The sequence below is a fragment of the Larimichthys crocea genome, chromosome II (genome assembly GCF_000972845.2).
Source record: "Larimichthys crocea isolate SSNF chromosome II, L_crocea_2.0, whole genome shotgun sequence".
Taxonomy (NCBI): domain Eukaryota; kingdom Metazoa; phylum Chordata; class Actinopteri; family Sciaenidae; genus Larimichthys; species Larimichthys crocea.
This window is the reverse complement of record NC_040012.1, coordinates 2,878,731-2,904,360: the sequence shown is the minus strand read 5'-3', so window position 1 is coordinate 2,904,360 and position 25,630 is coordinate 2,878,731. Positions and strand designations below refer to the sequence as shown.

The 25,630-nt window shown below is 43.7% G+C and overlaps 1 protein-coding gene across 8 annotated transcripts in view; it reads left to right on the top strand.

The window, feature by feature from the left end:
• The window catches only part of pard3ab (par-3 family cell polarity regulator alpha, b), a 230,300-nt gene that overhangs the window by 163,939 nt on the left and 40,731 nt on the right, over window positions 1-25,630 (top strand). For all 8 annotated transcript variants that reach the window (XM_027291164.1, XM_027291143.1, XM_027291170.1 and 5 more), the window contains 2 exons: window positions 6,268-6,396; window positions 12,922-13,209. In XM_027291164.1, coding sequence (XP_027146965.1) covers window positions 6,268-6,396; window positions 12,922-13,209 — 417 coding nt within the window. The remainder of the gene's footprint in view (window positions 1-6,267; window positions 6,397-12,921; window positions 13,210-25,630) is intronic.

The following is a 25,630-nucleotide window of genomic DNA, read 5'->3' as shown; positions in this document are numbered from 1 at the left end:
TTAATGAAAGCGTCCAGGGGCCACACACACACACACACACACACACACACACAATGGAGTAATCAGTGGGATACACATGGCCAAATACTACAAACTCGTACATGCAGGAATAGTTCCCACTCAGACACACACTAGAATAATTAGTAGGGAGGACACACACACACACACACACACACACACAGATGATAACGATTGGCGTTCTGTTTGTCTGAACATCAGCGTTATGGCGCTGTGATTGGCTCGATATTGGCCACATCAGATCTGCGCCATTAAAACTGACTGACTGCCCGTTTGATCGGTGCCCAGTGTTTACTGAGACATCTGCCCGCTCCAGAACACTGATGAGATACATTCATTCATCTGTGTGTGTGTGCGGTGTGAGTGTGGGTCACAGTCGGCTTAAAGGAAAGACCCACAAATCCACAAATTGTTTAACTCCAAATCTGATATTATAACTCACTTTAAACACGTCACTGTTCCAGTTTATTAGAATTAAGTAAGTCACGTAAGTTGCTTTGCTGCATTTTCACCTGTAAAAGCAATAAGTCATTAAAACTCATTTGTTTTCAGTTTAAACTATTATTAAAAGACCTCATGGAGACTAAAAGATTAGTTAGTTTATTTAAGTACAAGAATACTTTTGATTTATAAATGCAGTACTTTGTTATTCCATCATTATTTTATTTTTATTTCATGTATTTTGAGCCTCAGGCTCCTCCGGTCTGCATGTCGATCTGTCCTTAGGCAAGATACTGAAGCCTGGATTGCTCCTGAAGGCTGTGCCATCGGTGTGTGAATGGTTAGCTCCCGAAAACCTGATGAGCAGTTGGCACCTTGCATGGCAGCAATCCATTCACCATTCACCATTTGCCCTTTACCACAGACTCCAGGGGCACCAGGAGCTCCAAACACACTGGATGCCATTTCATGTTTAATTTAATATTTGTTTGTCAATGCTGAAAACTCAGGTACATTATTAGTCGTCGTGATAGGGCGGCTTTGGTTGGGCGCTGCTTTATGTCTTGAGGGAGGGTCCGTGAGACGAAATGTAACTTGAAAATAATTCATAGTTTCGTTTCTTTTAGATATTCCTGAATTTCTTTGTCTCTAACGAAGCGTACAGTGTGCAGCAGGGGGTCTAAAAGGGCCTCAGATGATCATTTTCTGCCCCCGGGGAGCTTGATCCAGACATGTTGGCTGTTCATTTAGATAAAAAAGAGTAATAGATTACCTCATGGGAATATCTCCCAACCCGAACAGACCATAAACTTGGATTTTGCACTTTATAAAGACAAAAACAAGCTGGATTCAAAGTAAAACACGTCCTCGTACCACCCACGTTTGATTGACAGGTGCAAACACCACGGGCGTGAGCACTTAGCCACAAACATGTTACTAAACTCTAAATTAGTGTGTTTCACACGTGTTACCGTCAACATGTCACCGTGAAACAGAATTGCATTTTTTCTTTCTTTTTTTTAAATGCAATGTGAGCAGGTCGGTTCCCCCGAGTGGCTTCACAGAGCGCCGAGAGCTCCCGATGAGTGTCCGAGTGGGTGAAGGCTTTTTGTGCAGGAGTGTCAGGGAGCTCGTACTTTGATGTGTGTTTGTGCACGTCGGAGAGGTGGATCAGGAGGAGTGTGTGTGTGTGTGTGTGTGTGTGTGTGTGTGTGTGCGTGCGTGTGATCAACAGAGCTGCCACTGCCTGACCCTCTCATGTCTCGAAGGCCTCACACTCATTCCCAATCAAAGCCTCATTACCATCAACCCCTGCCAACAGCGCAGCGTGCCAACTCTGTATCCATCCATCCATCTCACTCTCTCTCTCTCTCTCCCTCTCTCTCTCACTCTCTCCCTTTCTCTCTCTCACTCTGATCATCACTTGGACTCAGAAGCAACACCCAGTCTGTTAGCTTGGCGCTGACAAAGATGGTCGCTGCCCAGAAATTCAAGGGTTGCGCTAATTTTGCAGTGGTTATGGTGTGTGTGTGTGTGTGTGTGTGTGTGTGTGTGTGTGTGTGTGTGTGTGTGTGGTCTCATCATGAACAAGTGAACAAGCCTGAACTTAGAAAAGAACTCACGCTGTGACAGGCTTCATGACGCGAGGCCTCTTTTCGACCGTTCTCGCCGTCTGACGATGGGTTTTCTTAGAAACTCACACTTCTTTTTTTTCTCGAAGTCATGGGTGGTGAGACGTTCATGCGTCATGTCCTGTCCTAGGGAACAGAACAGCAAACAAGATGCTAATAGTTGTTGGTTTACAAAACCGCGTATTCATCAGAACTTGTAGTTCCAGCTGTGCCTACAAATTAAGACTTGGCTCGCAGTCCTGAAGGAAAAAAAGTTAAATGGAGCCAAAATCTAAAGTGTGGTCAAGAGTTTACTCAGCTTCAGTGAGATTAACATGGACTTGATCATCACCAGGTTTATTGGGCTCAGTTGTACCTTTTATTTGGATGCTAATGTTTCCATAATAGTGGCGTCATCGCTGCATTGCAGTCTCCTCACATCACCGTCACATTCCTAGTATAAAGGAGAAACACTTGAAAGGCTCTATCTTGAGTTTGGACAAGATCCTGCACGCCAACTTTTGGGGAGAACGGAACCGGAACGGACGTCACGCTTCGCAAGCCAATCAAAAACTAGCAGCCAGACCAGAAGACACCCACAGGAACACGGGAAAGAAAAACCTCGTTTACCACGTCGAGTAAACATTCTGCTTTCAACCATGGAAGGTTCCTCAGGTCGGGATCCATCGGTTTCAGTTCGCGGGTAGAAAAAGCTCCAGGTCAAAGTTCTTATCTTCTTTTGTTCTTGCCACCTTGGTAATGTCACAAAAATGACGTCACGCAACGAACCAAACGGCAACAGTCCCGCACCACCGCACAACCCCATCGCCGGAACGCTTGATCCTGTCTGAACATTCAAACATTCATTCTGAGGCATGGACAGCTGTCAACAGCTGCCAACTCTGAGTTATGGACTGTTTGAGTGTTTCAGCGTTTCAAGTCTTTGGGTTTTTTTTTTTTGTGAGATATTAAGATCCACAATAGTTTGAGCCAATAACGTGTCACAGCAAGATAAATGAAATAAATTTAATACTTTTCTCCCGGGCAATGATTTTTTAATACCAGGTGTCACATTTATCAAATGATGGATGAAGGTAGAGTCGAGATTTCTGAATTATCACCTGCATTTTTTGACATTTCCGCGTGTTGCCGCCATGCTGCGATTCTATATCGGTGACATCGTTCTTGCACTTTATCCTGAATTCACCACCTTCCGATGCCGCGTGTTTTTCTGACATTTCACAGCTCCGATATGCCACTCGCCCCAAAACTGTCCACGGCCAGACTTGTTTTCACTTTCTGTGCCGTTAAAAGCATTAGCGGTGACACACGGGTGGTCTGCTGAATTGAATTAGCTGAATCCTTGACATTTTGAAGTTGTTTTTTTTCTAACCACAGAAACCCGTCAAAGCCTCTTTATCGATGGCGTCGGGGCTCGCGAGACGAGGCGGGCCTAACTGTGCCTGGAATATAAGATTATTAAATGCCCCGGTGTCATGGTTAATACTCTGTCTCCTCTTCAAAGTTTTCCCTTTCAGTCATAAATCTTTGGTGTGTGTGTGTGACAAGGAGAGTTTGGCTGTCTTTTAAGACGCTGTTAATGAAAGTTAGTGGTGTGGAGAGAGAAAGTGTCAACCGTCTCTCGCCGTGATAGATCACTCCTGCTCTTAGCATTAACGGCGAGCCGTCACTCTGAGCATTTCAGGCGGCTGCAGTTAAATTAATCAGATAATGGACCTTCCGTCCCCGAGCCCCCTCCCCACTCTGATGCTTACTGCAGAGTCTCCTCCTCGGTACCATGTCTTTACCGTGTTGTCTGTGTGTTTCTGCTCGACGTGACATTTCGGGAATATCTGTAAAATTACAGTTTTAATGCATTTTTTAACTGCAACACTTAATCTGCGGTTTTGGGTGCAACTCATCGCAAATACCCTCGGATAACCACAGACGCATTTAATGAAAACACAAAATTTCATCTGAGACCCTCTATCACAGGTCGCGAAAAGCTGGACCGCGGTCCGGCTCCGGACCCAGACCCAGTATCATTGAGTTTTATTCTGAAATGGGCAATCTTTCTCTATCCGGACCTCCTGAAATCATAATTGACTACCCCTGACCTATACCATACATGCACTACTGCTACTACATGTATGGAATAGATAACCAAATCCATGAATGAATGTAAAAGTCTCCAGCCAGACTTGAATGAGGGGTTTATTCAACCAGATTTTCATGACTCAACTTCATTTTTAAAGTGAAGATGTTTGTGTAATTAGTCATTTTGTTAGTCGCTGGATAAACTTCACACGGATTCACACAGTTTGACAAATCACCCGCACATGTCCTGATGGAAGATTCAGCAGCAGTAGCCATGTAATTATCTGCCTCCTATATTTGTGTGAGATCCACACACTGGCGGGCAACAAAAAAAGACCAGATGCCGAACCTCTGGGTAGCATCTGTGTGCCACATGCGCTTGGATGTGTGTTCTGTCTACTCGCTGTGTGTTTTCGGGCTTCGGTCCACTACGACACCAGGAAGCTGCAAGTCAGGGGATTTGATCCTTTCTCTTGTAAGCTAGGAACATTTTATCTCTGTAAGTCTCTTCAGAAATCCTCCCACAATCTAGGAGGAAAAGTCGGCGTGGAAGGAATCTTCACATAGTTAAAGGTCCGGTGTGTGGGATTTAGTGCCACCTAGTGGCGAAGTTGCACATTGCGACCAAATGAATACTCTCCCACGCCTCACCGTCTTCTTCCGAGCATGTAGGAACAAGTCCGGCTGCCAAATTGACACAAATCGATGTTATAATCCATTCCTGCCGATAAATGCTCCTAAATCTCACACACTGGACCTTTAAGGATCGTTGTAAGTTTGTGTTTTTGTCATTTTGCACGCACAGAAATCATTTATTCACTTTCTACCTGCATGTTTTTCTCTCAGTCTTCCATTCATCTTTCAGTTTTGCCTTTATTCCCATTCAGTGTTTATATTTAGTTTGTTTTTTCTCACACACCTACACACTCACACAAACCTCTGGGTTTCCTCTGCAGATTCATTCGCTTGTTGTAATTCTTTCTTCCTGCGTTTCCTCTCGTTGACTTCACTTTATTTCTCTCGTTCTGAATTCTCTTTCTTCTTTCTTCTCTGTTGCTTTCCACGCACACATTCACCCACCTCACGTCTCGTCCGCTCTTCCTCTTTAATTCTTAAACACACTCCGGCTCCACTTTTGGGATTTTCGAATCTTTTGGTTTGCATTTGATCCTGTGATTTTTTTATTTTTTTCACGTTACACTTTTTCCTCTTTCTTCAGCAACTTTAACACACACACACACACACATTTGAGGTCGTCTTTGTATTCTCCACCGTAGTTCTTAATGTTTCATTCATTGCGTTTCTCTTGTGCGTGTTTTTTGTCTCGTTCACGGTCTTCTGTCTCTTTCATTAACACACACACACACACCTCTGTAGTCTCTTTAGAAGTCGTAGATATTCTCTGCGGACCAATTTCCCTGTGAATAATCACGGAGGTTCATTGTGGAAGTGAGCGGCGGTGCCAAAGTCATTTCTTCAACAGGCTGCAGCTTTATACTGAGTCAATCAAGCTGAAATATCTCTGCAATGGCTCCTATTTCGTTAAGCGTCACTCCCTCCCCATGAATATAATTACTGCGATGGGCCTCGTCGTCTGAGTCTTCGTTTGCCACTCCCCCCCAACTTTGAACCAAATGAATTTCTTTGGAACTTGTGAGAAGTACTTTTCAAACGGTTCATTTGAGGGCTCGGTCGACGATTACGCCTGTTTGGTGTTTTTTTTTGTTTTTTTTTGTAATTACAGACATTTTTTCCTCAGATGAGTTGATTTTTCTCCCCGGAGCGAAGTGGAGAGAGAAATATCAAATATTTTCTGAGTGTTCCTGCTGGTTCACAATAGATGGATGTCTGGGTTTTAAATTATTGAAAAGACTTTCTCGAAATGGTTCCGTGACCTTCGACTTTCTATCTAGTCACTGATGAATTCCTTCAACCTGGGAGGAATCAATCTGCTCACAACCTGGAAAGAAGAATTGTTTGATCACACCAGCTAAAACAAAGAAACATCAAGAATGCAGCGTTATTATTTCAGTTCAACCCTGCAGCACAGTCCCATAGGTGTACCATTAGATATTAATTGTGTTTGGTTTTTGTGTTCCAGGTTTGGTAAGCACCGTAAGGACGAGCGGCCGGGGGAAAAGATGGATCGTAAAGGCTCCAGCAAGTGGAGGCCGGAGGAGACGCAGGTTTCCGAGGAGGAGACGATGAAGATGAGGATGGAGCAGGAGAGGTAAGGTCTTCGAAAACGTAGCACCTGCTTTTTTTTCTGCCGTGACGAACGTCCTTTTGACTCTGGACTTTCATGCGCTTTGGGATCCGATATCAAAGCTGACGTAACTTTGCAGGTCCGCCGAGCTACGTATATGAATCAAAGTGAGCCAAATGGATGAAATAATTTAGTTTCTCTCGGGGTTTCGCCCACGAGCTGAAAGAAAATCCACGTTTTAAACGGCTTTGATCAAAGTCACAAAGTGCAAATTAAACTTCTGGGTCGACTCTCGTCCTTTTGGTCCTTTCAGCTTTCGGCTCATTGAAGTTAAGTTACTACAGCTTCTTCGGCTGTGGCTTGTAAATCCTTTTGATCTAGTTCGTGTTCCCTCATTCAGTCAATACACACCATGTGACCAAATGTGTGCGGACAACATTTAAACACGTCATTCCAAAACCTCATTAATTACTCATTAGTTACTAATCTGTTCCTTACAGCCTCGACTCTTCTGGGAAGGCTTCCCACAAGAGTTTAGAAACTGGCTGCAGGGATTTGTTCCCATAAAGCCACGGGGGCATGTGGGGGTGATAACTGGCCTGGCCTGGCCTGGCCTGCAGTAGGTGTTCCACTTAATCCCAAAGGTGTTAAATGGGTTTGAGGTTGGACGGTCAAGTTCTTCAGCATCCGGCCTAACAAAACAGTTCTGCTTGGACCTTGTTTTGTTCTTGTGTTGTCATATTTGACTCACTCCGGCTCTGCCTGATGAGTCCAATGCCAGATTAGACGGAAAAAAAGGTCTTGGAGGTTCTGACCACAGCTCAGGAAGTGTTTTCAGTCTAGTGTGACGGTCCGACTGAAGGAATTCCCTCTGACATTTCCTAGACTAAACAAAATGACTTTATAAATAAATGCTGTTGTGCAATAGCACGATGTTAATGGTTTAATAAATCAAGTATCTGTGTATTTAAAAAATGAGTAGATGGTTAGAACACGCATTATTTCTGAGTCTGTCACTGTTGGCTGGTGGGCGCCCAAAACTAAACAGCCTCAAGACGGAAAGTTACACTCTCCCTCTCTCTTCACCAAACTAAATGTCAGTCGGGCACCATGCCAGTGGTTTTTTTTGGGTTGGCGGGGTGGTGGCGGTTTATAAATGCCAAGGCCATTACTGCCCTGCCAGCTAATGAATTCCCATGCTCTTGGTGTAGGGGCAGGAGTCATTACTGCCCGCAGTTGCTCGTTATGAAAATTTGGTTTTGTAATTCTTTCTTTACGCCTGCAGAGCAGATAGTCCAATAATATGATAATGGACAAGTCTTTATTTTTAATTGGCATAAAGTTAACGCAAATGCCAAGTCAGATGATTTGCTCGTTAAGCTGGATATCGTTAAAAGTTCAGAATGGTCCTTTTGTATGTTAATCCAGTCCCGGAGCTTCTCTGTTATTTCTTGTTCCCAAATGTCAAAGTCACATTTATTATCACGATGACACTTTGGACCACTGAACACCTATTCTGGACTATTTTATGTATATTCATGTCACTGATAATATTCATTTAGCAGATTTAGTGACTCCAGCACAAACCCACGTATATATTTAGCTCTCTGACTCTCTTTTTGTGCATCCGACCTCCTTGTTGTTATCGTGAGTGCAGGGTATATTATCGACATGAAAATCAATTCATCCAGATTTGTTTAAGCCTCCTGCACCCGCAGAACATCAGAGAATTGGACTGAATTTGTTTTCTGCAGCACGTGATCGAACACTGCTTGTAACAAATAGGGCTTCCTCTCATTATAAGCAGGAGTAGATGTTCTGTTTCCACCTATTTCCTCAGTTATCTTTGAGGCAGAGCCTCTGCAAGAGCTGAGACGTGTTGGTTATTTGCTACTGTGTAATAGTTTTGCCATGTACTGAGGGAAATCTGGTGAAATCGTATATGAGAAACAAAAACTAGTCAAATTAAGGTTGGGTACTATCTTGGGATTGTCTGACAGTGGTCTTAAGTCGATGCGTTAATTATCAAACCAACCAAACGCACTTCCTTCCTAAGCACCTAAAAAATAAAAAGCACAAGCATGCCTCTCGTTTGTATTTAACCCGCAGTCGAGATGCAGTGATATCGACGGGGAGATCCCACTGAGGATGTGAAGGCTGCGGCTGCTTCGGTGTTAAACAATGATCCAGTTAGCTGTTTGTGTTTCACCGAGCTTCGCTCTCCTGACGTTCAGCCGGGGGAGCTTTTGTACCCTGCGTTGCAGAGCGACCTTATCGATTGTCCACCGCCGAGGGCTACGCTTAATCCAGCTGTGATTGACTAGATGAATGGATTTCCTCGCAATTTTTAAGTCTCGGGTCCCGGCGGACTCCAACCCCGAGTCAGACAAACAAATCTAGACAGACAGTTCAGACAGTGCACTGATGTTTGCGGTGGACAATGTGTGGTCATTTAAATAGCAGATAAACATACGTATAGGAAAAGAATTGGTCATTGTTGACACAAATGGCCTGATTGGAAAAATGTCATTGATTAGAAAACATTCACAGGCTACATTTTTTAATTATTTCATAAAACCGAGGCCGGTGCTGATCAATACCGAAGAATCAGACCGTTCAATTACAGACATCAGGTCATGACTATTGATAAAAATGATCCCACACTACTTAAAACCTTCTTTTGCTTTGTACAAGACAACATAGCAGACGCTACATTGTGTTCCACCTGGTGCGTGTAATTACACCTCTTTGATAGACCAACACGGCGGGTTGCCAGATGGCACCGGACTGGCTTTTGGCAAAAGTTGAGTCAAGATGAAGATGAACCTTTTGCGTTTCTTTGCCAGGACCAAAAAAAAAAAAACTGTGCTTTAGTCTCAACAACGCTGCGTGTGACTGTATCAGTCAGTGTTTTAAGAGGCAGCCATACGAGCAGAAGGTTAAAAGTTGAATCCATACAGCTGGCAGTGTGCTGTGCATCGTGTCATTTGTTTTCAGTGAACTTCATTTGACCCAGCCGCTTGCTCAGTATTACTACTTCTCGCTCAGGATCAACAGTATCAGCCCAAGTCTTGTGTTTATTTTTAAGAATCTCGTGTATTTATGGCATAAACACACGATTTTCAATACAGCATGATGTCCGCACCCTCTGTGCTCTCACAGTATTTCTGGCTAAAGCTACTTGTCACCCTAAATCAGTCCAAGAAGGACTTTCAGCAGCCATCTTATCCAGCTGGACCTTCTCCTTTCATATACTTCCTGCCTTTCACCGCGGTCTATCAGTCGTGTCAGCATTACCGCTAAGAGGAAGGTTTATTACACAGTGGGTACAATGGCACATAATGGACCATTGTTCTGGCTTGATGTGGTAGAAAGGTCACTCGTCAAACACATTTCTTCTACCATAATGTCCCATCCTGCCATTTCTGGACGCTTCTCTCTCTCTCTCTCTCTCTCTTTAATCGGTCACCCTTCAAGCCGACAGTATTTTCATCTCTCATCAAGGTTCAGTCGTCTGAGAGTAAACAGGGTTATTCCCTCGCTTAAATATTTTGGGACTGAAAGGGCGATGATTGGGTCAAGTGTGGTTTTCCTTCCTGTCCCGTTTCAATCAGCGTAATTGTATTTGTACAACTGTGCATTTTTAGCAACATTGCTCTTTAAGTGCTCGTCATGTTGACATAGATGGAGGCTTAAATTCGCTCCTAAAGGAATACCCAGCTATATAAGGCTGTCCTCGCCCTTTATTTACTCTGATTACAATGAGTTCAACTGGTTTCACTGCAAAAAAACAAAGAAACTTCTCAACCATCATCTGAATAACCGCACAACTTCCTTCCACAACTGTTGCTGTTTTTTTTGCAGCAACCATCTGCTGCTGGTATTTGCTGGTACCAGCATCTCTCATGTGACCAAGTGCTGTTTTTCTCCATTTGATATCATTATAAACTGAATATTTTTGAGCTTGCGTTGGTTGGTTGAGTACTTTAGAGTTACCTTGGACCTATTTTAGCATTTACATATACATTTGAGACCTGTTTGCAGGTTTCCGTCTTTACTTCAGCATTAAAAAACTGAGATTGTGCTGGTTCAAAACTACATCCTTCCTCACTCAGAAACTGGCCCCGTTGACCCGTCCGGTGCCTCGTTTTGAGGGGAAAGGGCTGCAAACGGAGAAGGCCAGGCGCTGGATTGGTATGTCTATGGCCTTATCTTATCAGCCACTGCGCTTGTGTATACAATCAGTAGGCTGCTCCCACTTCTGCTGCTGCTGCTGCTGCTTTCTCTGATGGAAAACACTGTTTTTCCTCTGGGTTTAAAGATAGATCCCTCAAGGGCCCTGCTTCCTTCTGCGCTATTAGATAATTGCTGAGTTCACAAATAGTACAGACACAGCTTGCAAGTCCACGAGCTTTTATCTGACGCGGGTTAAGATGTTGAAGAACGTAGACTTGGTGCTATAAAGATTGTTGCCCGTGTCTGGATTCAGTTGGGAGACGTTAAAGCCATCAAGTTCATTGCCAGCCTCATTTTTAAGTCGTAGTAGTGCTTCCACCTATGTCTCCATGTTTTTATAATCCTACCCTCCGACGGGGTGCCCTCTTTATTAGACTTATTGGGGTTTTTTATTTAAATTTTCTGGTGGAAGCATTCCAGATTTTTTTTTTTAGCCCGCTGAGCCTTCAGTGAAGTTGCACCCCCTGCCTCGTCACCATCGCGTCCGCCGTCCCATTCGTTTTCCCGCTGCCGTTAAAAAGAGGGGAGCCTGGAGAAAAAGAGAGCGGTATGATAATTGGTAGTTGTAAAGCTCTGATAATTGGCAAGGCTGTAATTACGGAGCTGCGCGATAGGTAGTCCACCCCCCCCATCACCACCACCAGCACCACCTCCCTCCTTCCCGCCTGTAGAAAAATGGTGTTGCCAGTTATTCACAAGATAATGGCCTGAAGAGTGTGTGTGTGTGTGATGTTACTCTGTTTTATATGTGAGACAGAGAGGTGTCAAAGGTGTGTGTGTGTGTGTGTGTTTGATAGGTAGCTATACATTAGCAGCACTCTGTGAATACAAAACGCTTCCCTTGTATGAGTGCTGTGGGGGCGAGAGACTATTATACATTGTTTATGGTATTATTCACACACATAAATAACAGACTCCACATCTTTTCTCTCTCCTGTAATGGAAAGTTAAAAAAGCCACAGTAAACAAACGCAGATGTTGCAGCGGCTCATCTGCCGTTTTGTTCACGTTGACACCTGAGATTTACGGCGTCTCCGCGACGGCAGCGTACACATCGCGGAGGCTTCAGCAACATAAAAAGTTTTACCCCGAGAAAGAAAGAAAGAAAGTGGAACCCGTTAAGGTGGAAGTTAGTTTCCCACAGAGGAGCTTTATCATGATTCATAAAAAGACATGTCATGCATTTGTTGTACGGCACTAAATCTGTAATTTCACTCCTCCTCTGTCCTCCACGGTTTTATGTGCTGTGGAGTGATTTGGTGATAGAAACAAGAGTCGGTTACATAGTCACCAGAGAGTATATTGCACAAAATCATTTCTCAAATCGTGCACGTACAAGTTATCGTTGGATGCTGTCAGTGATAAAGAAGAAGCATATGGCTAATTTGCAGTTGACATTCCTCTAAGACAGCAGAGCCAAAAAACACAATTCTGGCTTTTTTTGAGGTTTAGTAAAACTTTTGTCATGTAATATGTTTTTTGGTATTGTGAAAGAAATGTGTATAATGTGGTTTAGTGTGCATAACTGACTGGAAATTCAACAGACAAACCATTTATTGATAAAACAGTCAGTGAATTAAATGCCTGTGGTTATGGATGTCTTACGGTGGCATTCATAGTGAGTTATAATGCATTCATTATGATTACACTCAAACGCACGTGACGCTTTCTGATGCCCTTTGTCAACAGCCATAAAACGTCATTGACGTGCCACTGTGAGTTCTTACGGCAGATGATTGTTGAGTTGTGTGTTGAAGTGAGTATAAACAGTCATAATGTGTTATAAGCCCCATCAGTCAACCTGAACTAGTCCAGAGCATCCACAAAACAAAGATTTCATGATGAGTTGCATCTATAATGTTGATAAAATGCATTAGAAAAGATTATGTGTGTTTATGATGCATTATAATGCACCATGAATGCCCAAATAACACCCTATAGATGTGGCCTTCATTCAAAGTGTTACACCTCTCATATTACCGACATCAATAACACTCGACTACACTCGACTTTGGTTCTTTTTCTCCAGTACTTGAGGCTGGATTCAATAAACTAAATGTTCTGTTCAAGAAATATTAAATATAAAATGTAAGTACAACTCTGCTATAATATTTAAAGTAAAAGAAATCCAGCTTTTTCTTGCCTCAGTCTTTCCATGGTGACAATTTAGCTTCATTTATTTAACAATAGAAACCCAGATTTCTATTGGGCATGGCAGTATCCATTAAAACAATACTTAATAGAAACCTACAGAATGAATCACAGCACCTAAAGTTTGAGTATTAACATGTCTATTACGATCCTCACCATCAGGATCCAAGCCAAGACCAGGGAGCTGAGAGAGCGCCAGGCCCGGGAACGGGACTACGCCGAAATCCTGGACATCAGCCGCACGCCGGAGAGGTCTTCCGAGGAGGAGCACCCGTACGCAGGCATCAACACCCTGAACAGCTCCGTGGACAGCGGGCACAGCCGGCCCCACAGCCCCCGAGACGATTACCCCCACATCCATCCACACCACCAGCACCAGCACCAGCACTCCGATTCCCTCTACACGCAAGTCAGCAAATCCCGCAACGACCGGCCTCCATCTGCAGACAGGTAGGGTCAGATTTATGCATTTGAAAAGTCTGGGTTATATTTATTATTTATGTCATCTGTTTTCCCGTGAACAATGAATTCATTACTTGCCAACACCCTCCCTCAAAATGGCATTTCAACCCGAGCCAGGTGACAGGCTGCCATTCATGGTTGGGCAACCTTTTTTTTTTACCTCCGATTCGTAGGCGCGACCCAGTCATGATATTTCAGTTAAAGGTTTTCCCGAGGCCTGATTCTGCCTCACATTCCCCACTCTTTAACTCTGAGGCAGCATTATTGCGCTGAGAAGCCAGACCCCGGCTATCACACCTGGAGGAGAAAATAATCACAGCAACAGAAGGCAGGCGGTAAATGTCAGCTCGCCGACTGCTAGACACAATGCGCCGTTCTCGGAGGGGGGGATGTGGGGATTACTCTGGGGAGGCAGTGAGTGAATGGAAACCTTTTGAATATCCGTCTCTCTTTCTGTCTCCCTTGACCTTTCCTACCCTTCCTTCTTTCTGTCTTTGGCTCTCATCTTGTTGCCACCTTTACACTTTGTTGCATTCCCCCCCGTTGCCTTGCATTTCTAAGAAGCAATCAGCCGGCTACCAACATTTCAGACCTTCTGCAGTCCATGATTGACGGCGTTCACTCAGATGTTTTTTCTCTGCACGTTCTACTTCATCTACAGCAGCCAAATGGTGCTATAAAACTTAAAGTCCACCGCAGCGACAAACAAAATCCAGAATCTTCTAAACACCTGCATCGTGTTGGCTGCAGCAGCTCTCACCGCTGCAGGCCTGCGCTGAGTCGCTTCCCCAATCCTCCTTCGATCGATGAAGGGAGAGATTCGTAGCCCCCCTAAGATGGATTTGGCGAAACTTGAAGCCAATCGAGTGAAAGCCTGCAGCGTGCAGCGGGAACATAGGCAGTGCAGGCGAGTACATCCACAGCTTGAATGAATGGGTTTGTCTTAGTCGTGGTTTTCACGCATCCCCCAGATGGCCCCGGCAGCCTGTGTGTACTTCAAGAGTGCTGTAGCTCGTATTGATTCATAATTCATCGTGCTGCTGTTGTCGCTGTGTTTTTTTCCTCTCTCTCTCTTTTTTTTTTTTTTTCTAATCCCTGATGTGGAGGCATGCAGATGCACAACAGAAGATAATATACTAGCATGACAGATATGGGGTCTTATTTAATTAGGTGAGGGAATTCACTCATGATTTAGAGTCTAATCATCATTATATTAAAGTTTATAGCTTCTTCAGCACGTAAGCATTTTCCTCCCCTCAGTGCTTTATCATGAGATGTTATTTTTGTTGGATACCTCTTTGAGGTGAGTATGTTTGTGTGAGAGAGCAGATCTCTTAAAGCCCACGGCAACAACAGCAGGCTTTAACGGATTAGCGCTGGAATGACATGAATGGACGTTTATTCATCATCAAGCAAAACTTGGAGCTATTCACCGGGTTCCCGCTTCTTAAAATGTGAGGATTTGGTGATGTTTGTGACTTGAACGTGGAGGCTTTGGACAGTTAGACATCATTTTAGGCCGTGGGAGCCTTTTGGCTACAATATTTGTGGGTAAAATGGTTAATAAGTCTGAAAAATAACGGGGTACATTAGTCAACAATTAAGTATTCAGTAGCTGCAGCCTTAAAATGAATAACCACGGCAGCACAGCTTTGATAGTTCATTGCACTTTATTGCACTCCAGGCTTTGGCTAACTGTTCCACTGGGCTTCGGAGACGTAACTCTTCATTGCTTTTCATTTTGTTACCCCACAGAGAGATCCGGCCGAGGTAATATTGGCTTTTTCAATTAAAACCAACCAACAGGTCTCACTTCTGTTTGACTTGTGCGTCTTTTACAGCATGAAAGACGTTCACGCACGTCTCTGATTGGAGATCTGACGATCTTATGGACTCAGCTTTTACACTTTGAATGTTACTTTTCATACTGTACAGAGACTCTTTACAGGAGGCTTTGATTACAGCAGCGTAAGCTGCCAGGGACATAAACGCCTTCAAGATATTATGTTGCATTCCCAGATCTCCAATCGTAAGAAAAATATACCTCCTGAGAGAACCAGGAAGCGTGTTTCCTGTTTCCTGTCTGCCCCCCTACTGAACAGGAAGTGAATTAGACCCTGCCATGCCAAGCACAGGGGGGGGCGAGTCTCGCCCGACAGTGGGAGTGTTTGTTATTACGGGTTTCGAATGGCAGCTCGCACTGATATCAGAGCTTAAGCATTGTGGAGATTGGATCAAAGCAACAACACGTCTATAGAAAGTGAGAATGAAGGAAAATGTTGTTTTGTTCTTACGCTTAACAGTTCTGTCTTTAAATGGCAGCCATGCCATGATAAGTTCAAATATAAACAGTTTTAGATTTCGCTGGAGTCAGCTGATACTTAGGGTGTGTGTGTGTGTGTGTGTGTGTGTGTGTGTGTGTGTGTGGGGTCTGTGGTTGTTTGTTGAACAGAAGCATGTTGACTCATAGCTTTACGTCGATGTTTAGGTGCTGCTATGTTTTGTTGTCACAGGATTATGACTTGCAATCAAATCTATGGCAGAAAGCGTTGGTATAATATATAATAATAATAATAATCGGTCTGTCTAAGGTTCGTGGTTCTCTGCCAGAAAATGGTGGAATGCTCCCTCCGGGTTGGGAGCGAGTTACTGCCCCAAGCGAAGGGAGTTCAAGTATCTCGGTTCACAAGTGACGGCAAAATGGAGCGTGAGATGGATCGGCAGTTTGGTGCGGACGTCGTACCGGACCGTTGTGGGCAAGAGGGAGCTAAGCCAGATGGCGAAGCTCTCGATTTTTCAGTCCGTCTACGTTCCAACCCTCACCTGTGGTCATGAGCTTTGGGTAGTGACCTCCAGAATGAGATCGCAGATGCAAGCGGGCAAAATGAGCTTCCTCCACCAGGTGGCCAGGCTCAACCTTAGAGATAGGGTCGGAAGCTTGGGCACCCTGGGTGCCTCCCTTTGGACGTGTGCCGGGCACGTCCAACTGGGAAGACGCCCTGGGGCAGATGCTAGAGGGACTACGTAGCCCATCTAGCCTAGGAATGCCTTGGGATCCCGCAGGAGGAACTAGAATGTATTGCTGCCTCCAAGACCCGACCCCGAATAAGTGGAAGAGAATGGATGGATGGAATAATAATCTGTAAGAATAATACTTAAATATGACACAACACAGCAAGGAAAGACCCCTTTGGTGCTCTTCAGCTCTGTTAACGCTGGTCACGCTGCTGCTATGAGTGATAATAAAAATAATGAATATGTTCGTCATGATCTTCCTGAAGCATGTTATCCAAACTCGTGCTGGCCAAGAGGAAATTGATCCCTTAACCTTGGCACTTCCTTCTACAACCCATTTAACAACAGGACCTGAATTTTTTTTCTCCAGCGTCCGAATGAGAATCCCAGAATCCCACACCGCCCCTGTATTCCCCTCAAATCCCTCCTGGGGACGTTAAACGTACAATTGCCTCTCTTAACGCCGCAATGTTTGGCAGTCCGAGAGGAAACAAGCAAAGGGAGGGAGGTGGAGGGGGAAAAAAAGACAACATGCAGCTGCATAAATATCCACTGGAATTCATTTTAATTGCCTCTTTTTCCTTCAAACATTAACGCCGTCAGAAATTTCAATTTAACTGCGGAGGTTTAGAAAACAAAAAAACAACCAAAGAGGCTGGAAGGAGCTTCAGAAGCCTCTGGGAACAGTCTGCCAGTTCCTCTGCTGTGAGGGGCATGACCGCGAGGACCGTGCGCTCAAGCAGTCAGCCTGAAACAACAGTTCGCTTTCTTGTTGTCATGTTCCTCAGATGTCTGCTCGTTCATATTCGAAGCTACATGTTTTAACAAGACGGTAAATTGGAAGCTGTTCCATGTTTTCACGGTAGCACTTGATGTTTTTAGTTGTGGTTGATTGTGTAGGTGGTACGGTGAAGTATCAGGTTGGGAACATTTTTTTTTTTTTTTTTTGGCTCTTAACCAAATTACATAACCTTGCTGCTGGGACACTGGTGGTCTTTCTTTTCTCCCTTCTCAACCAGCCAAGTAAAATATTGTTCAAAGCTTCGTGTTTTTTATCTCCCCCAAATGTTTTCCCACCATCACAGCTAAAAAAAACACGGGTCCCCGGGTGTACCGTTGGCATCTGGTAACATTTGTCGCTGTGTTATTTTTACTTAAACCCTCAGAACTGTAAATTATCCGAATGTGTGACCAGCTCACCGAGCATGTGTGCAAATGAATTCACTAAAAAACATATTGCAGAAGTCGTCGGCGTGTTACTGAATAGCTTCATTAGCTTTCAAACATTTGCTGTATCACACTGCAGGGAAGCCAAGTGAATTATCCGCCATTGTTTTATTTCCCCCTCCCAACTTACAAGGCAGCAGTGAATGCTGGGAAGGCTCCGAGGGATTCGGCGTGATTTGATTCCCCCTCCCTGCCTTTCCCGACGAGGCAGCGCTCTTATTGAATCGGCTCCATTACATTTCATCTCCACCGGGGGAATAAGGAAGGGCCTCGGAGGGGAGCGAGCGCGGTCGTGTTGTATCACAAACACACCAGAAACAGCCGCGCAGACAAACAAACAGACAGCCGTCGCCTTGCAGCTTTTCACAGGCTGATAAGAGAGTGTGTGTGGATGTGTGTGCGTTCACCTGTGTGCACTACACATTGTTTGTTAGTGTGTACCTGTGCTGGGGTTTGCAGCGTCTCCGTCTGTGTTGGCTTTTTGTTCATGTGTGTTTGCTCGAAATGTAGAGCGGCGAGAGCGACAAGTCAAAGGGTGTGTGTGTGTGTGTGTGTGTGTGTGTGTGTGTGTGTGAGAGAGAGCCACTGATAGAGTTTGATGGCAGGTGTGCAACCGCTCACAGTGAATATGAAGTTTTTCTGTTGACGGTGGACGAAAGAAGGAGGCCCCAGGGGTCAGAAATGAGCAGTGGTCCGTCGTTGACTTCTCACTTTTCTGTGCCTGAGAAGCTTCATCATAATTTGCCCACAGCCTCAGAGACAGACCACCTGTATGCTGAAGGCCTGTTATCATTTGATTAAACATATCTTCATGTAGGGATATGCACCATACGAGCGCGACATCAACTGAAACAATCAACCAATAAAATCTCTGACACAGGACAGCGCTTCGACTTGCTTGCAAACGTGTGGAAGCCGTCTTAAAGCTGCACTACTCTGGCGTTTTTCAGATTAATTGTAAATCAAATGACTGAGTCATTTGTCATCAGATATCCGTGCAGCCTTTTTATAGCTTCTTTTAGCTGGTTTTGATCCGCCTGGCAAACTTCATCCATAACAAACACGTTTCCGCTGCTTCGTGACGTCTACGTCCGCCCAGCAACAAACTACACGCAAAGTTAGTGACTAGCTGGAGGACAGTCTGGGATTAAGCTGCTGAAGAGCCTGATACTTCCCTCAGGAGGTGGTGGAGACCAACATGAGCCAAAAGCAGAGGAAATGTTTGACCAATATCCGTCACTTGGACAAAAAACAACTCCAGATGAATCCTGATGTTGCTCAGATGTGTAAATAGACAGTTGTTGCGAACACATTAGCACAGTAGTGATAATTTGTCAGATGTTGTTCTCCACTTGTTCCACTTCCCTCCAAAAAAAATCAGTTAAAGCGACCTCATCAGGCTTTTTCAGCACACATTTATAATTAATCCGATTATCACAAACTTGTTGTCTTGGTGCGACCTTAAAGAGTTTGCGTGTTCGGTCCAGCGTGTGAACAGAACGCATAGTCACAGACAGTTTGGACCCCTTTATTTAACAATCAATTCAAACACAGCCTTCTTTCATTCACTGTTGAGTAAACATGCGGCTAATCCAACATTCCTGTCTATTCAGGGGCCTCTGAGAGCCCTAAACAGGAGCCCCAGATGGGGAAACAAACACAAGTATCCAAAACACACGGACAGTTTCATTTAGTTTCAGTACAAAAAAGGGAGAGACTGAAAAGCCTGAAAAGCTTCAGCAAGCTTAACCATCATTGTGTTGGATTTACGAATTCACGGCAAAACAGTAGGTGCAATTATATCACGACGTATGATGAAACCGACACTCCGTATCCCCCCGTAATCCCCTTATCAACAGACATCATCCATGTTGTTCCCATGTTTCTGTAATCCCGCACATCTAATCTTTTTATCTCTTCTGTGTTTGCAATAAAGTCCGTCTGCCCCTTTGATTTAACTCGTCATTACGTCGTGTTTAGGCTTGCACATTTCTTAGTTTCTTGTAGAAGTTCACGTCGAGCAACTTCGCTTCAGATGTCGCCGTGAAAAATCTTGTCGCATCCACAGAATTAGCTTTTTTAAATTGTCGAAAACTAAAGATTTGTTTTCATTCTCCGTGTGACTGAAAAGTCTGACATATTCAATTTTTAAGGCCAAGTCCATAAAGTGAACTATTCAGCTGGAAAACTGTGTGGAAAAGTGGTTTGCTTGTTCTCTAGCCTGTCTGCTATTTTCTGCCAGACTAACCTGGAGTTGGAAGAACTCACAGCTGTGACTTCGAAACCCGTTAAAGACCTGAGGAAAAAAATCAAACTCAGTCACATCTTTCCGCGCCTCAGCTGCTCTGCTATCTGGCTCATAATGTGCGAATAGACCAACAGACGAAGATGTTGGCGTCCGCTGTGCTGTGCAGAATATGAATGTGTGTTCTCACCGCTCACTGAGCAGAACAGGACGTCTTGGGGAACATCTCGGCTTCGAGGGTCATCATGACTGTCTGAAATTGTCACTCGTGAATGCCGATCCAAAGCCTTGGTGATGAAAAAACAGGCGGGACAGGATGTTGATCGGCTGCCATCGTTATTCTGCCTCCAGTTAAATACATCTACATAACCGCAGACGTGCTTGAACTTTTGCACCTGAGAAGACTCATCTCATCAGCGGAAAGTAGCCGAGGAGATTCTCTAAAGCTAATCTGCAACACAGATTGCTTGCCTTTGAAGCCAAGCACATCTACATCCAAACTCGCTGTCCCCGTTCCACCTTCAGGCTTGAATCCCATTGAGGAGCATAACAAAAACCTGAGATCCATGTCTAAACGGTGCGGGTTAAGTTCCTGTAGGCATGGCCAGGTTTGAATGTTACAATACCCTGGGGGTCCTTTTGACGCAACCAAACATAATTTGCCTGCACAAAAAACACTAATCTAATCAAATTAGACTTTATTGAGAAAATGTTGAAATACCGACACGACGCTCAATTACTGAAGCTACCAGAAACCAATTTACATACGGAGAACCTGGAGGGGTTCTGGAGTAGTTCTGTTGGATGCAAACACGTCTCAGTTTTCAGGCCTCTAAATGATGATGATGATGAGTTGCACGGCGACTGACGATGCATACGAACCGATGTGAAATGCACTTGAAAAGACGCGTTCAGCATCTCCGTGGTGGTGACGTGTGGATGAGATATACTTTGGCGTTACATATAGGTTACTAACTCAATCCGTATGACATCTGTTTCTGTTCCACGACATGTACAGTATATCCAACTTGAGATCAAGTTCAGTTCTCGGTGTGTTAAAACTACGACTCGAGCGGGACGGCTTCGTAACAGGATGCCATATATCACCGTTGCAACACATTACCTCAGATATCTTGGCTCTGTTCCTACATCAAACATCCCACAAACGGCTAATGGCTTTTGTCATCAGCCAGTAAAGGAAGCTTCAACTTTCACATATGCCGTCCTCTGTCTTCGGCTGATCGGCAGAATGCGAAGCTCTTATAATGAACGAGGCGGATTCCATCACGCCTGCTGTTTCTGCCAGCCAGAGATCCATTAAAAATAATTTCAGATGGCTGACGCCGTTATTTAATCAACATGTCGTATACAAATGATTATGTATGAGTGTGGAGCGTGAGATAGGTTATATTAAAGTTGGGAGTCTGTCAGCCATCTGCTCCTATATGGTAGAATCAGTTATACTGTATATGAGGAAAGACAGGCCGGTCCCTCTTCCACTCCTAATCCTTGGATCAAGGCCAAGAGCTACAGTTGAGAGATATGTTCTGCCCCCGGGGGGAATCCTTTATGGATGTGGGAGCGGACGGCTCAGTGGGTTTTTAGGGGTCGTTTGGGTGTTCTCGGGTTGGAACGAGAGCAGGCGGGTGAAGACTTTATTTCCAGTGTTCTGTATCTCTTTGGAAAAAACGAGTCGTCATTGAGTTTTTTTTTGAGACAGCATTGAATGCTACAGCTTTCCAACCAGTGATTTAGGTTACTGTCATCCTTTCGCCTACAACTTGTTCATCTCCTCTGCTTTTAGAGGCGGATGACAACCCGTGCAAACTTACTGAACGATGGTTTCAAACAGAGCAGCCGGAGAACAAAACCAAACTTACTGTTTGGGCTGTTATTTTTATATATATTCCAAATCTCTGTGGACTTGTTAATTTCGATTGTAAAAGAAGGAGTTTTGAAAACAAGGTGGGCTTAGCCCTGTTAGACTCCATGGAGGGCTTATAAATCAAACTCATTGTACACACTTACCTCATAGTCGCTGTATTCAGCACAGTACAGATGCAGGCGGTTTGGAAATATTAGTGTGACCATTTTCAAGTCTAGAGTCACAAATCCTAATTATCACTTAGATATTTTGTTAAAAATATTGGAATAAGATCACTTCAGATACGGAAAAAGTATCAAAATAACACGACTAACTTTGAAACACTCTGAGCTGAGATGAATTCATCTCTATCTCTCTGCTCAGGGTGGCCTCAGCGTGTCATCGAGCCACCCTTTAAGGACCGCCCACAAAAATCCTGAGACTGAAAACTGGTGAAAAACTGGTTTGAAACTCTGACTCCACATCTCAGTGATATATGGTTCAAAGTCTTTTCACGTGTTTTCAGCAACATATTTCATGTATTTTGAAAGAAATCTCGGAATCTCCTTTACACAGACTTTAAACAGCCTGGAATTGAATTTATTCATATTCTTATACATTCGTCCCTCTCTTTTCGAGAGCATGAGTCTGTGAAGCATGTGATTGGTGTCTTGGCGGATTAGTGCTCATATTGATACAACAAACACTGAATAATCCTTAAACCAGTAAAAAGGGAATTCCTCTACGATTGAGTCTTGCTGTCATCAAACTCGGTCACTTGCGTTGGGTGAAATAATTTCATTTCAACGCTGATGTTTTCTGCCCCCAAACATCTTGAATTTTATAAACCAAATGTTGACAGACCACCCAAAAAGATGTTACGAGCACGAGCAACGTTACCAGATTCAAACCCCGTCCTACATTTAAATGCCAACAGCTGGAGGAAAACAACACAATCCCTTCTTTAATGTGTTCGTGTTAATCACAAGGATTATGTATATTTATAAAATGGATATTCTCCAAACATTTTAATAGCAGACGACCTGCTGTGATCAGAGTAAATATTGCCTCCCTCTGAGTCACAGTCAGCAGCTGAATGAAATCATTGATCTGCGCTAAATTAACATGCACAGTAATCCAAGATTACACTGTTTAATTACTGCAGAGATGTTCAACATTCAGAGTTTTGCAGTTTAACTGGAGTTTTCCTTTCATACCATAAGTTCCTGTAGTCTTTTGTGCTGCTGTCTCCCTCTTAACCACCTCACTTCATGACGTTTAAATCAAAAAGTCAAGGCTGTTTTTGTCCTGAAGCCTGTTAGACAATTAAATCTGCACTTGAGGACGTCTACAAAGCGTCCATGTGACTTCCTCTCCATGCTCGACATGACTACACTAGTTTGTGTGATCGGCTGCTGTCTCAAAGTTCACAAAACTTCCCTTTCATACTCGTAAAAATTGTCTCAGTGGATTTTTTTCTTCTTCAATTTGGCAACAGCAACCACAGAAAAAAAAATAAAAATCCATCCCAGTCAGTCTAATTGAAAATACAGTAAACAAAAGCTCTACGCTTCACGCCCACCCAAACCAAAATATCAGAATTTACGGATACTCTCGGTTCTCATAGATTTTTCTTGAGACTGTAACTTTATCTGAATCCTTTCCATTTGTGAGTAATGTGGCTCACAAGGCCGCAGACACAGAGGAAAGCCCCCCGGGGGGCGGGCAAGACGCTGGTATTAGACTGAACAACAGAAAGCGAGGAGTGATTAGTGTGGAAGCTGTAGCACACAAACAAGAGAGAGGAACAGGTCAGCAGCTTTTACATGATGGAAACAGGAACGTGTTGTTAGTCTGTTCATTTTTATAGGCTCATGTTTCTACGAGTGTGTGTGTGTGTGTGGTCAGGGACAGTCTGAGGACCATCTCCACCCAGTATTGACCATGTCTGATAGCGTGATGATGTCATTCTCTTTCTATTTGGAGCCAGACTGACTGTCGATGTGGAGACCCCTTAATGTGGACTTTTCTTCACATGTCACACACAGGAAATAAAGTAACGCTACATGCAGGGCACAGACACCGCAGAGCACGAATAAAGATTAAAAAACATTCGAGTTGAAGAGAAGATTGCGCTCGAAGGTGTCGGCCTCAAACCTCGGCGTGTCTTTAATCTGGACAACGTGATGCAACAGCAACCACACACTGTATTAGCATAAACACAGGAAAAATACAAGAACCACAAGTCCCCTCACAGCGTCGCTTTGTGACTGGCACCGTTGGATGAAAGATCCTTTAAACTGAGCCGAGTTTTTAAAAAAATAAAAATATTTCTCGCAGCACTCCAGGGATGTAATTACGAGTGAAAGGAGTATTGCTCACATAAAAACTTTGACACCCACATGCTGCCCTGTTAAGACCTCAGTCTTGTGCTGCCTGCTCAGCCTTGTTGGAAGTTATAAATGCTTTAATGGAGTATTTTCCTCACCGATCCTTTTAAAAAAAAAAAAAAAAAAAGTCTGGGAGACATTTTCACATTCAGACTTTTACTAGAGCTCGGCGATTATTCATCGTTACTGCCGTCTCTCTCTGTAATCATTTTATTACAAAGTTTCCCATATTAAATCCTCATGTAATGCTCAGGATGCTGGATATATTTTCTGAAAATAACACTTTGCTTCTCGGATCAGTCGACCTGCAGGCCACACACTGATGTACTTTCATATACAAGGTGAGCTGCTTCCATCCTGTCTATGTACAAACAGTATGTTTCACAGAGGTGACTTGTCTCACACATTTAAAACAGAGAGCTCTGCACCCTCAGACTGGAAAGTTTTAAAACTCGGGTTTGGTTTTGAATCCATTTCAAAAGGACCTGGAGACAGAATCGCTGAGGTGTCAGTGCTTACAGAACATTTGTATCGTTGGATTCATTTTGTAAAACTGTCTGCTTTGTTTTCCATCTGTTTAAATGAACTGGTTCTTACTTTGTGCTGCTGCTGGCTGCAGGATTTTCTTGGGGGGGGAAAAAGGAGCTTTTTAATCTCATTTGGACTCTTCCTGGCTAAATAAAGGTTAAATCAAATAGAAATAGGCCAAGATAAAACTCGATACCACCCACTTTTTAGTTTAACGCCAGCATGAACAATAATAAAATGAATGTAATCCAGTAATATTGGCCAAAATGTTTCATTTAAAGAGAGAACCTAATTATCTGATCAACAACGTTCAATGCCGACTTTGATTTCTGGTCGGATGTTTTGTTTGTTACTAAAAACTATTGAGGTTTGGCTCACAGTTCTTCTGTTGATTAAATAGTTTTTTCATCGACTTTTCCCACACAAGGTTCTTCAAGTGTCAACCTTCAGCTCTCAGTCACAAAAGAGCGCTTGCCATTAATGTCACGAACCTCTCCGTGGAATCCACTTAAAGTATTTAATATTCATCGGATCAAAGAATTTGCCAACATTCCTAATAGCGAGCTCTCAAGCAGCTTAAACGCGACCCGACTAACTCTGACAGTATGCTGCACATTAGCGCGGGGCGGTGATGGCGTGACGTCTTCAACGGCTCCGACTCCCGCTGGAAATTAGATTCAGTCCGTCCCAGTGGGAGAGACGGGGGAGAAGGCAGGGGGTGTAAGTGGGGAACTCTTTTTGGGTTTAAACACGAGCAAGAGAGCAGCTAAGAGCTCAGCCTGACCTTAAAAGGCTGTTGACCCACATTCGGTGTCACGGATGGCACTTTACATCAGACTGGAATCCTGCGGATGGATGTTTGACTTATATGTATTATGCATGTAGCATTTTGTGCAGTATTATCCGTCCCTGCGACTCAAAGTGCAGCAAATTTGTGTTGTTGTTTTTAGTGTTTTTGATAATCCACACACAAGAATCCAAAAAATGAAGTCAACAGGAGTTTTTATGATGATTTTAACTCATTTATTGAGACCTGATTTTGTTCCTTTCCTCTTTTTTACTTGATCTAAATTCAATATTCTTGGGTTTTGGACTGTTCTTGGACAAAACAAGCAGTCTGAAGTTGTTGATTTTGGGCTC